General features: G+C 50.0%; 1 protein-coding gene across 3 annotated transcripts; it reads right to left on the minus strand.

Moving 5' to 3' along the window:
• Nucleotides 1–889: 889 nt before the first annotated feature.
• Nucleotides 890–11,241, minus strand: LOC121305733 (polyunsaturated fatty acid 5-lipoxygenase-like). Of its 3 annotated transcripts, none has more exons than XM_041237476.1 (15): nt 11,131–11,241; nt 9,667–9,833; nt 9,188–9,386; nt 8,910–8,991; nt 8,693–8,815; nt 8,042–8,148; nt 5,141–5,313; nt 4,685–4,828; nt 4,325–4,528; nt 4,008–4,094; nt 3,629–3,798; nt 2,473–2,594; nt 2,167–2,267; nt 1,575–1,745; nt 890–1,120 (listed from the first exon to the last, which is right to left on the minus strand). In XM_041237476.1, the coding sequence occupies exons 2-15, from the start codon at nt 9,811–9,813 to the stop codon at nt 941–943; spliced, it is 2,010 nt and encodes a 669-aa protein (XP_041093410.1). In that variant the 5' UTR covers nt 9,814–9,833; nt 11,131–11,241; the 3' UTR covers nt 890–940. The 3 variants fall into 3 exon arrangements, with proteins under 3 accessions (XP_041093410.1, XP_041093411.1, XP_041093413.1); XM_041237477.1 differs by lacking the exon at nt 11,131–11,241 and adding an exon at nt 10,060–10,188; XM_041237479.1 differs by lacking the exon at nt 11,131–11,241 and adding an exon at nt 9,958–10,031.
• Nucleotides 11,242–12,329: the final 1,088 nt, after the last annotated feature.

Raw genomic sequence — 12,329 nt, forward strand, 5'->3', positions numbered from 1 at the left:
GTTCATTCTCTTCTCTGTGCTACACTTTGAGAAGGGGCTGGTTCATTCTCTTCTCTGTGCTACACTTTGAGAAGGGGCTGCTTCATTCTCTTCTCTGTGCTTCACTTTGAGAAGGGGCTGGTTCATTCTCTTCTCTGTGCTTCACTTTGAGAAGGGGCTGGTTCATTCTCTTCTCTGTGCTTCTTTGAGAAGGGGGCTGGTTCATTCTCTTCTCTGTGCTTTTTGAGAAGGGGCTGGTTCATTCTCTTCTCTGTGCTTCACTTTGAGAAGGGGCTGGTTCATTCTCTTCTCTGTGCTTTTTGAGAAGGGGGCTGGTTCATTCTCTTCTCTGTGCTTTTTGAGAAGGGGGCTGCTTCATTCTCTTCTCTGTGCTTCACTTTGAGAAGGGGCTGCTTCATTCTCTTCTCTGTGCTTCACTTTGAGAAGGGTCTGGTCCATTCTCTTCTCTGTGCTTCACTACACTTTGAGAAGGGGCTGGTTCATTCTCTGTGATTCACTACACTTTGAGAAGGGGCTGGTTCATTCTCTTCTCTGTGCTACACTTTGAGAAGGGGCTGGTTCATTCTCTTCTCTGTGCTTCACTTTCACACTTCACAAATAATAATTCAATGCAACATACAGCAGAATATTCAAAATAAACAACAAAAAAACATGAACTGATAGCAACGGTGTGCACAGTACAGCACAGACACAGGTGAGTTGTTGTTTTTAATGCGGTTTTCAATCTTGCTTGGATGCAAATAGTAGTATTTGACTGTCCCCCTCTCTACCCCTCTCTTCTCACCTCTCCCTCTCTCCTCTCTCCTCTATTTCTCCCTCTCCTCTCCCCCTCTCTCCTCCTTCCCTCCCCTCTCTCCTCTCCTCCTCTCCCCTCTCTCCCCTCTTCCTCTCTCTTCTCTCCCCCCTCTACCTCTCCTCCTTCCCTCCTCTCCTCTCCTCCCTATATAGTGATGCTGTTCTCGATCCTGCTTGGTTTCAGGTATTCATATTTCAGCTCCAGGCTCTCGTTCCTCTCCTCTATTTTCTGCTCGATCTCTTTCAGCGTCTCATTGAATTTGCGTATCTCTGCCTGGGCTGCTTCCTCTGTGAAGTATTCCTCAGTGTGCCGTCCGAGAGGAATCTGAGGAGACAGAGCAAGGCAGCGAGTCACAGACTGCACAGGAAAACCTCCAGACTACAAACTAAACTTAGTCGAGCAGACCAGCGTTTGGGCTCTAGAGCCTTCATCAGTGTTACTGAAACTAAACTGAGTCAAGCAGGGCAGTGTTTGGGCTCTAGTGCCTTCATCAGTGTTACTGAAACTAAACTGAGTCAAGCAGAGCAGCGTTTGGGCTCTAGTGCCTTCATCAGCGTTACTGAAACTAAACTGAGTCAAGCAGAGCAGCGTTTGGGCTCTAGTGCCTTCATCAGTGTTACTGAAACTAAACTGAGTCAAGCAGAGCAGCGTTTGGGCTCTAGTGCCTTCATCAGTGTTACTGAAACTAAACTGAGTCAAGCAGACCAGGGTTTGGGCTCTAGTGCCTTCATCAGTGTTATTGAAACCGAACCGAGTCATGTGACAATGTGATGCTCACCGCGTCCGGCTGTGCCCTGCCCAGGTGCCATGTGATTGCCATCTCCACGCAGGATTGGCTGATGTCTGGCAGAGTCTCCATGATCATCTCCATGGTAACGGAACCCTTGCAAGTGGGCGGCGGTAGGCGCATGGTGCAGGGTGTGTTCGGAACCCAGGCGCACCAATCAAACTGCGGGGGAGGAAGGAGACCACACAGTGAGGGGGTGAGGGTGTAGGGGTGAGGGGCGCTGGGGTGGTGGGTGCAGGGGGTGCTGGGGTCAGGGTGTAGGGGGTGCTGGGGTCAGGGTGCTGGGGGTGCTGGGGGGTGCTGGGGTGCAGGGGTCAGGGTGCAGGAGGTGCTGGGGTCGTGGGTGTAGGGGGTGCTGGGGATCACGGGTGCAGGTGGTCCCACGGGGGATAGGTTGTCAGGGTGCCTGTGGGTGCAGGGGTGGGGTAGGTCCCACAGGGTGACGTCCCTACATGGTGTCAGGGTGCTGGGGTTGTGGGTGCTGGGGGTGCTGGGGTCAGGGTGTAGGGGGTGCTGGGGTCAGGGTGCAGGAGGTGCTGGGGTTGTGGGTGCAGGGGTGCTGGAGTTTGGAGTTCAGGGTTACCTGTCCGTTGTTGGTAGCTGCGTGCTGTACACTGGCAGTGAAGATCACCACACTCAGGAGAGTCACCAGCTCCTTCCTGCTTCTCAACTCACTGGACAGACCTGAGGGACAGACAGGGGGACAGAGAGAGAGAGAGGTAGGGAGACAGACACAGAGACAGGGAGACAGAGAGACAATCGATTATTGAATGAGACATCCGCGAAATCTACTGCCAATGAATCTGTGAACAAATTAACGAAGCAGTAACCTTCTGGACAAAGATTAAAGGGATTGGAGTCACCCTATTCACCCCTCCCCCTCACTCACCGAACTGGGGGACGTCTCTGAACCCCTCCTCAGTGATGTCACGGATCCACAGCTGCAGCTCCGAGTCCTGAGTGACCTCAGCGTCCGAGGAGTAATAGAGAGAGACGAGGCCAGAGACATAGCTGAGAGGAGAGGAGAGGAGAGATTGTGCAGGGCAGCTGGGTCCTAACACCTGGTTCAGGAGTGTGATGGTTGTTCAGGAGTGTGTGTTTGTGGTTCAGGTGTGTGTGTTTGTGGTTCAGGTGTGTGTGTTTCTATTCCAGGTGTGTGTGTTTGTGGTTCAGGAGTGTGTGTTTGTGGTTCAGGTTTGTGTGTTTGTGGTTCAGGTGTGTGTGTTTGTGGTTCAGGTGTGTGTGTTTCTATTCCAGGTGTGTGTGTTTGTGGTTCAGGAGTGTGTGTTTGTGGTTCAGGTTTGTGTGTTTGTGGTTCAGGTGTGTGTGTTTGTGGTTCAGGTGTGTGTGTTTGTGGTTCAGGTGTGTGTGTTTGTGGTTCAGGAGTGTGTGTTTGTGGTTCAGGTGTGTGTGTTTGTGGTTCAGGTGTGTGTGTTTGTGTTCCAGGTGTGTGTGTTTGTGGTTCAGGTGTGTGTGTTTGTGGTTCAGGTGTGTGTGTTTGTGGTTCAGGAGTGTGTGTTTGTGGTTCAGGTTTGTGTGTTTGTGGTTCAGGTGTGTGTGTTTGTGGTTCAGGAGTGTGTGTTTGTGGTTCAGGTGTGTGTGTTTGTGGTTCAGGTGTGTGTGTTTGTGTTCCAGGAGTGTGTGTTTGTGGTTCAGGTGTGTGTGTTTGTGGTTCAGGTGTGTGTGTTTGTGTTTCAGGAGTGTGTGTTTGTGGTTCAGGTGTGTGTGTTTGTGGTTCAGGAGTGTGTGTTTGTGTTTCAGGAGTGTGTGTTTGTGGTTCAGTGTGTGTGTTTGTGGTTCAGGTGTGTGTGTTTGTGGTTCAGGTGTGTGTGTTTGTGTTCCAGGAGTGTGTGTTTGTGGTTCAGGTGTGTGTGTTTGTGGTTCAGGTGTGTGTGTTTCTATTCCAGGTGTGTGTGTTTGTGGTTCAGGTGTGTGTGTTTGTGTTCCAGGTGTGTGTGTTTGTGATTCAGGTGTGTGTGTTTCTATTCCAGGTGTGTGTGTTTGTGGTTCAGGTGTGTGTTTGTGGTTCAGGTGTTTCTTGTTACCTCTGGATGGTGTCCCACAGCATCAGGCTGTCCTCGCGGTAGAAGTAATCCCTGAGCTTCGTCACGCCGCGCCGCTGAAAATCTAACCGGGGCTGAAGAGACTCGTAGGACAGAATCTTAAACTCCCTCTGAGAGAGCAGGAGGAGAGCAGAGCCCCCTGTAGAGGAAACCTGGGGGAGAGAGGGGGTGAGAGAGGGGAGAGAGGGGGTGAGAGAGGGAGAGAAAGGGGGTGAGAGAGGGGGTGAGAGTGGGGAGAGAGGGGGTGAGAGAGGGGAGAGAGGGGGTGAGAGAGGGGAGAGAGACAAACAGATAGGCAGGCAGACACACCAACAGACAGACAGACAGACATATAGGTAGGCAGACAGACAGACAGCCGTACCCTTTTGAAGATGCCGTCGTTGGATATGAGCTGGGAGCGTGCACGAGTGTTGATCTCCAGTGTGTAGCGCAGGTGAGGGATGAGGAGCTGAGAGGAGATCAAACAAACTCAACTTATTCAATACAGAAACTCGCCACAGGAGGGCACTGTGTTACCAGTTGGCTCAGCTTCTAGCTTTTTCACATACACACCTATAATATATTTTCCAGTCCCTCGTACACTCATTCCCAGTAACCACAGCCCCCCCCAGTCACTGGTTCCCAGTATCCCAAGTCCCCTGGTACACCCTTTCCCAGTGCTCCCAGTCTCCCCAGTACCTTGTAGACTGGGTGAACTGCGGGGAGCTGTCTCAGCGTGGCCACACAGAACACCTCCATCACCAGGTGAGTGCGCAGCAGGTGAGTCAGGATCTGGAAGATCTGGAAATCTGAGTTTCGAACCCAGATCTTTGACAACAGCCAGGCCAGTGGGGGGTCCGATGGGAGGAAGACAGGTGTGCCGGGGCCTGGGGTCTGACCCAGCTGAGAGAGAGAGAGAGAGAGAGAGAGAGAGAGAGAGAGAGAGAGAGAGACAGACATACACAGAGAGAGACAGTTTACAGTCAGGGGGAGCAGCCCCTTGTCTGGGGGTCTCTGTATAGCCAGGGGGGGTAGCCCCTTGTCTGGGGGTCTCTGTACCTGTATAGCCAAGGGGAGCAGTCCCTTGTCTGGATGCTCATAGAGGAGGCACAGGGGGGCAGCGAGGTGCTGCTGCTTCCCTCGGATCACATTAGCAGGGAGGCCGTCCAATATAGCATAGTCCATCAGGTAGATATTACCAGCCTGGAGAGAGGAGAGGAGAGAGGGGTCAGAGAGGAGGAGAGGAGAGGAGATGGCCGTTAGAGATAGGAGAGGAGAGAGGGGTTAGAGAGAGAGGAGAAGAGGGTTTAGAGAGAGGAGGGAGAGGAAGGGGAAATGGAGAAGAGGAGGGAGAGGAGGGGGAGGGGGGAAAGGAGGAGGAAGAGAGAGAAGAGGGGGAGAGGGGGATGAGGGGAGGAGAGAAAGGGGGAGAAGGGGAGGAGAGAGGGGTTAGAGAGAGGAGGGAGAAGGAGAGGAGGCGGAAAGTGAGAGGAGGGAGAGGAGGGGGGGTCTCACCTTCATCTCCTTGCTCAGGGTGGTCCCTGCTCGCAGGGAGGCCTGCACCATGTCTGCGCTCACGGGGAAGTTCCTGGGCAGCTTCTGGCACTGCTGGATCATCCCGGGATTACTGCCGTTAAGAAATTGGAATCCGAAAAACCAATCCTCCTTCCAATGATCCATCACATACTCTGAGAGAGGAGAGAAGAGAGAGAGGAGAAACCAATCCTCCTTCCAATGATCCATCACATACTCTGAGAGAGGAGAGAAGGAGAGAGAGGAGAAACCAATCCTCCTTCCAATGATCCATCACATACTCTGAGAGAGGAGAGAAGAGAGAGAGAGGAGAAACCAATCCTCCTTCCAATGATCCATCACATACTCTGAGAGAGGAGAGAGGAGAGAGAGGAGAAACCAATCCTCCTTCCAATGATCCATCACATACTCTGAGAGAGGAGAGAAAGGAGAGAGAGGAGAAACCAATCCTCCTTCCAATGATCCATCACATACTCTGAGAGAGGAGAGAGGAGAGAGAGGAGAAACCAATCCTCCTTCCAATGATCCATCACATACTCTGAGAGAGGAGAGAAAGGAGAGAGAGGAGAAACCAATCCTCCTTCCAATGATCCATCACATACTCTGAGAGAGGAGAGAAGAGAGAGAGAGGAGAAACCAATCCTCCTTCCAATGATCCATCACATACTCTGAGAGAGGAGAGAGGAGAGAGAGAGGAGAAACCAATCCTCCTTCCAATGATCCATCACATACTCTGAGAGAGGAGAGAGAAGAGAGAGAGAGAGAAACCAATCCTCCTTCCAATGATCCATCACATACTCTGAGAGAGGAGAGAGAGAAACCAATCCTCCTTCCAATGATCCATCACACACTCTGAGAGAGGAGAGAAGAGAGAGAGAGGAGAAAGGAGAGAGAAAGGTGCTAGGTCTCCTTCCAATGATCCATCACATACTCTGAGAGAGGAGAGAAGAGAGAGAGAGGTAGCAACCGATGTAATGATCCAAATCACATACTCTGAGGAGAGGAGAGAGGAGAGAGAGTGGAGAAAACCAATCCTCCTTCCCAATTAGAAGGAGTCCATCACATACTTTGAGAGGAGGAGAGGTTACGAGAGAGAGGAGAAACTCTCTCCTTCAATGATCATCCTCTCTCCAATTGAGAGATAGAGGAAGGAAGAGTGAGAGAGGATACTAGGAGGAAAAGGATTCAGTATGAGACTTAAGGGTCTCCTTGATATTGAAATTGAGAGAGAGAGAAACCAGTCCTCCTTCCAATGATCCATCACATACTCTGAGAGAGGAGAGAGGAGAGAGAGGAGAAACCAATCCTCCTTCCAATGATCCATCACATACTCTGAGAGAGGAGAGAGGAGAGAGAGGAGAAACCAATCCTCCTTCCAATGATCCATCACATACTCTGAGAGAGGAGAGAGGAGAGAGAGAGAGGAGAAACCAATCCTCCTTCCAATGATCCATCACATACTCTGAGAGAGGAGAGAAGGGAGAGAGAGGAGAAACCAATCCTCCTTCCAATGATCCATCACATACTCTGAGAGAGGAGAGAAGAGAGAGAGGAGAAACCAGATCCATCACATACTCTGAGAAGGAGAGAAAGGAGAGAGAGGAGAAACCAATCCTCCTTCCAATGATCCATCACATACTCTGAGAGAGGAGAGAAGGGAGAGAGAGGAGAAACCAATCCTCCTTCCAATGATCCATCACATACTCTGAGAGAGGAGAGAAGAGAGAGAGAGGAGAAACCAATCCTCCTTCCAATGATCCATCACATACTCTGAGAGAGGAGAGAAGAGAGAGAGAGGAGAAACCAATCCTCCTTCCAATGATCCATCACATACTCTGAGAGAGGAGAGAAGAGGAGAGAGAGGAGAAACCCAAAGTCCTCCTTCCAATGATCCATCACTCTCTTGAGAGAGGAGGAAGGAGACTAGAGTAGAAATGAGACTCTCCTTCCAATGATCCTCTCTATCCTCTGAGAGAGTTAGGAGGAAGTTACTAGGTAGTGAGAGGAGAGAACTCAGAGAGAGGAGGAAACCAAATCCTCTTCCAATGATCCATCACCTTACTTGAGAGAGGAGAGAGGAGAGAGAGGAGAAACCAATCCTCCTTCCAATGATCCATCACAGAGGAGAGAAGAGAGAGAGGAGAAACCAGTCCTCCTTCCAATGATCCATCACATACTCTGAGAGAGGAGAGAAGAGAGAGAGAGGAGAAACCAATCCTCCTTCCAATGATCCATCACATACTCTGAGAGAGGAGAGAGAGAGAGAGAGGAGAAACCAGTCCTCCTTCCAATGATCCATCACATACTCTGAGAGAGGAGAGGAGAGAGAGAGAGAGAAACCAATCCTCCTTCCAATGATCCATCACATACTCTGAGAGAGGAGAGAAGAGAGAGAGAGGAGAAACCAATCCTCCTTCCAATGATCCATCACATACTCTGAGAGAGGAGAGAAGAGAGAGAGGAGAAACCAATCCTCCTTCCAATGATCCATCACATACTCTGAGAGAGGAGAGAGAGGAGTCTGAGAAACTCCTCCTCCACGATTGGTAACTCTGAGAGAGAGGAGATACCATCCTCCTTCCAATGATAACTCTGAGAGAGGAGAGGAGAGAGAGAGAGAAACCAATCCTCCTTCCAATGATCCATCACATACTCTGAGAGAGGAGAGAAGAGAGAGAGGAGAAACCAATCCTCCTTCCAATGATCCATCACATACTCTGAGAGAGGAGAGGAGAGAGAGAGGAGAAACCAATCCTCCTTCCAATGATCCATCACATACTCTGAGAGAGGAGAGAGAGGAGAGTGGTGCAGGGGGCTGAAGGGGTGCAGGGGGGTAGAGGGGTACATGGTGTGTTTTCAGGGGTCAGCAGCAGGGGTTCCTACCTGCCACTGGACTCTTCAGCTTCCAGAAGATTCTTTTGAAATCTTCCAGGGTGTCCCAAGACTTCCCAAAATTAATGACCAGCTTTTTGAGAGACAACTCCAGCAACCTGGGGAGAGAGAGAGGGAAAAAGAGGGAGAGGGAGAAAGAGAGGGAGTGTATCTCTCTGTCTATCTCTCCGTGTATCTCTCTCAGTGTACCTCTCACAGTGTATCTCTGTCTATCTCTCAGTGTATCTCTCTCACAGTGTATCTCTCTCAGTGTATCTCTCTCACAGTGTATCTCTCTCAATGTATCTCTCTCACAGTGTATCTCTCTCAGTGTATCTCTCTCACAGTGTATCTGTCTATCTCTCAGTGTATCTCTCTCTCACAGTGTATCTCTCTCTCAGTGTATCTCTCTCACAGTGTATCTGTCTATCTCTCAGTGTATCTCTCTCAGTGTGTATCTCTCTCACAGTGTATCTCTGTCTATCTCTCAGTGTATCTCTCTCAGTGTACCTCTCTCAGTGTATCTCTCTGTCTATCTCTCAGTGTATCTCTCTCACAGTGTATCTCTCTCACAGTGTATCTCTCTCTCAGTGTATCTCTCTGTCTATCTCTCAGTGTATCTCTCTCTTTCTCAGTGTATCTCTCTCTCTCAGTGTGACTCACGCGTAGTGCAGAGACCCCACAAAGTCTCCTTGTTTCTCGTTGTCGAATCGCACATCCTGTGGAAGCTCCTTCTCTGTTTTGACATCAATACACTTTGGAATGTCCGGCTCCCAGGCCAGCCACCTTCCGGGAATAAAAACCGGAATGCCGCTCAGTACAAACGAGAATGACACTGAGACACTGAGACACACACAAACACACTGAGATGCTCTCTCACTTGTACATCTGCTGCCTCTCCTGCAGCTCTCTCTTGCGGTGAGCCAGAAACTCGGGAAGAGAATCATCACACAACTTCTTAGCTGAGCGAGGAGGAGAGAGGGAAGAAGGGAAGAGAGGAGAGGGGGAGAGAAGACATTGAGAGGACAGTTTGTGGTGTAGTTGTTGCAACAGTGTGTGTCTGTCTATCTGTATATCAATATACAGTTATCCCTCCCTCTCTCCCCTCCCCCTCCCGTTAAGCTCCGCCCAACCTCACATGGTCCCTCCCCCTCTCACCTTGCCCCTCCCTCAGCTCAATGGTCACATCTCCCACCAGCCAGCGGTAGCAGGGGAAGGAGTGAGTGTCGCCCCCTGGGGTCCGGATGCTGACAGAGCGGCAGAACCAGTTATCCTCCACCCAGTACCGGCGCTTCTCCAGCCGAACGAACTGGAGCTGGCCGAGTAGAACCGGGCTCGGAATCTCATACTCATCAACCTGCGAGAAACATCGGGGTCAGCGTCTCCTTCACTAGGGGGTCCTGCCTGTGTGTGTGCGTGAGTCTGTGAGAGTGTGTCAGTGTGTGTGTGTTTGTGTGAGTGTGCGTGTGTGAGTCTGTGAGAGTGTATCTGTGTGTTTCTGTGTGTGTGTGTGTGTGTGTGTGTGTGAGTGTGCACACACACAATCAGAGTCTGTCACATGGACACACACATAGACACACATCGGTGTGTTGATGTGTGTGTGTGTGGGTGTGTGTGTGTGCGCCCCGCCTCCTCACCGCTCCTCTGCACAGATCCAGCCCTGGGTTGTCCAGCACAGTCCTCTCGCTCTGACCCGCCTCTCCGATCAGGGTCAGGTAAACGTAGTTGTTTGTTCCGGAGTATTCCGAGGTTCCTGTTGCCACGGTTACCTTGTACACCGCCATCTACACAACGTAACGCAAAGCTACGCAAACACAGAGTCACAAAAACACAATGTAACACAAAGCAACGCAAACACAACATACAAACCACAATGAGAATCCGACCCTAATACTAATAATAATGTAGTAACGATTGTTGGTTCAGACCCCCTCTCCTCTCCTCCGTGTGTAAACGCGATGCAGCTGCAATAAGCACAAGCGGCCCGGTTTTGTCTCGGCAGGATTTGGGAATGCGAGTAAAGCACTCACTCTGCTACCCCGAGTCCGCTTTGCAGGTCCGGGCATGTGAAGGGAACGGAGCGCTGCACAGGAAAAGAGCCTCAGGAGTTTTCAAGGGCTTTTCAGAGTTCAGTTTACTTTGTGATTACACTTCTGAGAGAGAGAGAGAGAGAGAGAGAGAGAGAGAGAGAGAGAGAGAGAGAGAGAGAGAGAGAGGAATAGAGAGAGAGAGAGAGAGAGAGAGAGAGAGGGGGAGGGAGAGAGGGAGAGGGAGGAATAGAAAGAGAGAGAGAGAGGGAGAAGGAGGAGAAAGAGGGACAGGGAGGAATAGAGAGAGAGAGAGGGAGGAGAGAGGGAGAGGGAGGAGTGAGAGAGGAGAGAGGAATAGAGGGAGAGTGAGGAAGGAGAGAGGGAGGAGAGAGAAAGAGAGAGGAAAGGAGAGAGAGAAAGAGGGAGAGAGAGATGATTTTTGAGGAATGTAAATCCGGGGGTGTGTTTGATAAAGAATACAATCGACCTAACTGTAAAATAATGCAGAACCGAATGGCATTGTGGGGGCGCTCTGTCTGTCTGTCTGTCTGCAGCTTTGATGAAACTAAACTTTGGAAGAATGGAAAGGATTCGGAAATTTGGAACGATCATAAAGTGAATCAAACTTCTCTTCCATGTTGAAACGCATTGGCACACACACAGACTCAGTCGCAATTTTGAACGACGCACACTTGCATTAGGGAGTGAACATCTTTGACACACAATCGAAACTCCGCAGACTCTCTCACAGCAACGATACACAACTCTACTGAACACTGAATCGCACCCTCTCACACACACAACCCTGCAGCAACGAGGCTACCCACAGTAGGCACTCACTTTCACTATTATTATTATTATTATTAGTTTATTTGGCAGACGGCTCTATCCAAGACGCTATACAAGGTTACAGTACAAAAATAATACATTGTAGTTTACAGTAAGTACAAATAACACTGGAATACAATACGAGGTGAGAAGAAACGCGCTCGGGTGAGACAGTTTGCAGCTTCAACAAGAGAATATTCATGGCCTTCTGAAGGACTGAAACCGGAGTCGTTTTGAACTGACCTGTGAGTCTGTGTGCAGCCCTTCTCTGCTCTCTGCTCTCTCTGCTCTCTCTGCTCACAGGAGAGGAAGTCAGTTCTCACTTAGAGCCTCCTGCTGCCGCTTTACACTGAGACACACACACACACACACACACAAACTGCGACTCTCTGAGTGAATGTCGGAACAGGAGAGGAAGTTGTGACTCACCACTAGTGTGTGCCTGTGTTTGACTCTGTTTACACTGAGGTACACACTGAGACACACACACACACACACACACAAACTGAGACACACTGATAGGTACACACACACACACACACACTGAGACACACTGAGAGGTACACACACACACACACACACACACACACAAACTGAGACACACTGATAGGTACACACACACACAAACTGAGACACACTGATAGGTACACACACACACACACACACACACACACACTGAGACACACACACACACACACGTGTGTGTGTTTGACAAACTGTGTGACACACATGTGTGTGTGACACACACACAACTATGTGTGACTACAATGTGTGTGGTGTGTGTTTGACTGACACACTGATGATAGGTACACACACACACACACACAGACACACTGATAGGTACACACACACACAAACTGAGACACACTGACACACACACACACACAAACTGAGACACACTGATAGGTACACACACACACACACACACACACACAGAACACTGACACACACACAGGTACACACACACACACACACACACAGACTGACACACAAACTGAGACACAACCCACACACACTGTACACACACACACACAAGTGTACACACACACCACACTGCCCCACACACACACACCCACACACACACACAAACACACACACACACAAACTGAGACACACACACACACACACACACACACACACACACACACACACAAACCACTCTGTTGTGACATAGGTACACACACACACACACACACACACACACTGAGACACACTGATAGGTACACACACACACACACACACACACACACACACACACACACACAACTGAGACACACTACAAGGTCCAAAGTGTACCAACGTGTTTATTTTTGTTATTACCTCCAGCAGAACAATGCTGTATTATTCTCTGCTGGCAGCCTCCCGCTATTACCCGGCATGTTATCTCTCTACGTGCATTGCCATTGAATCGGTTAATCTCTGAGCTCAACGCTGCACTGTGT

Source organism: Polyodon spathula, chromosome 44, assembly GCF_017654505.1.
Source record: "Polyodon spathula isolate WHYD16114869_AA chromosome 44, ASM1765450v1, whole genome shotgun sequence".
In the NCBI taxonomy this organism is placed as follows: Eukaryota; Metazoa; Chordata; class Actinopteri; order Acipenseriformes; family Polyodontidae; genus Polyodon; species Polyodon spathula.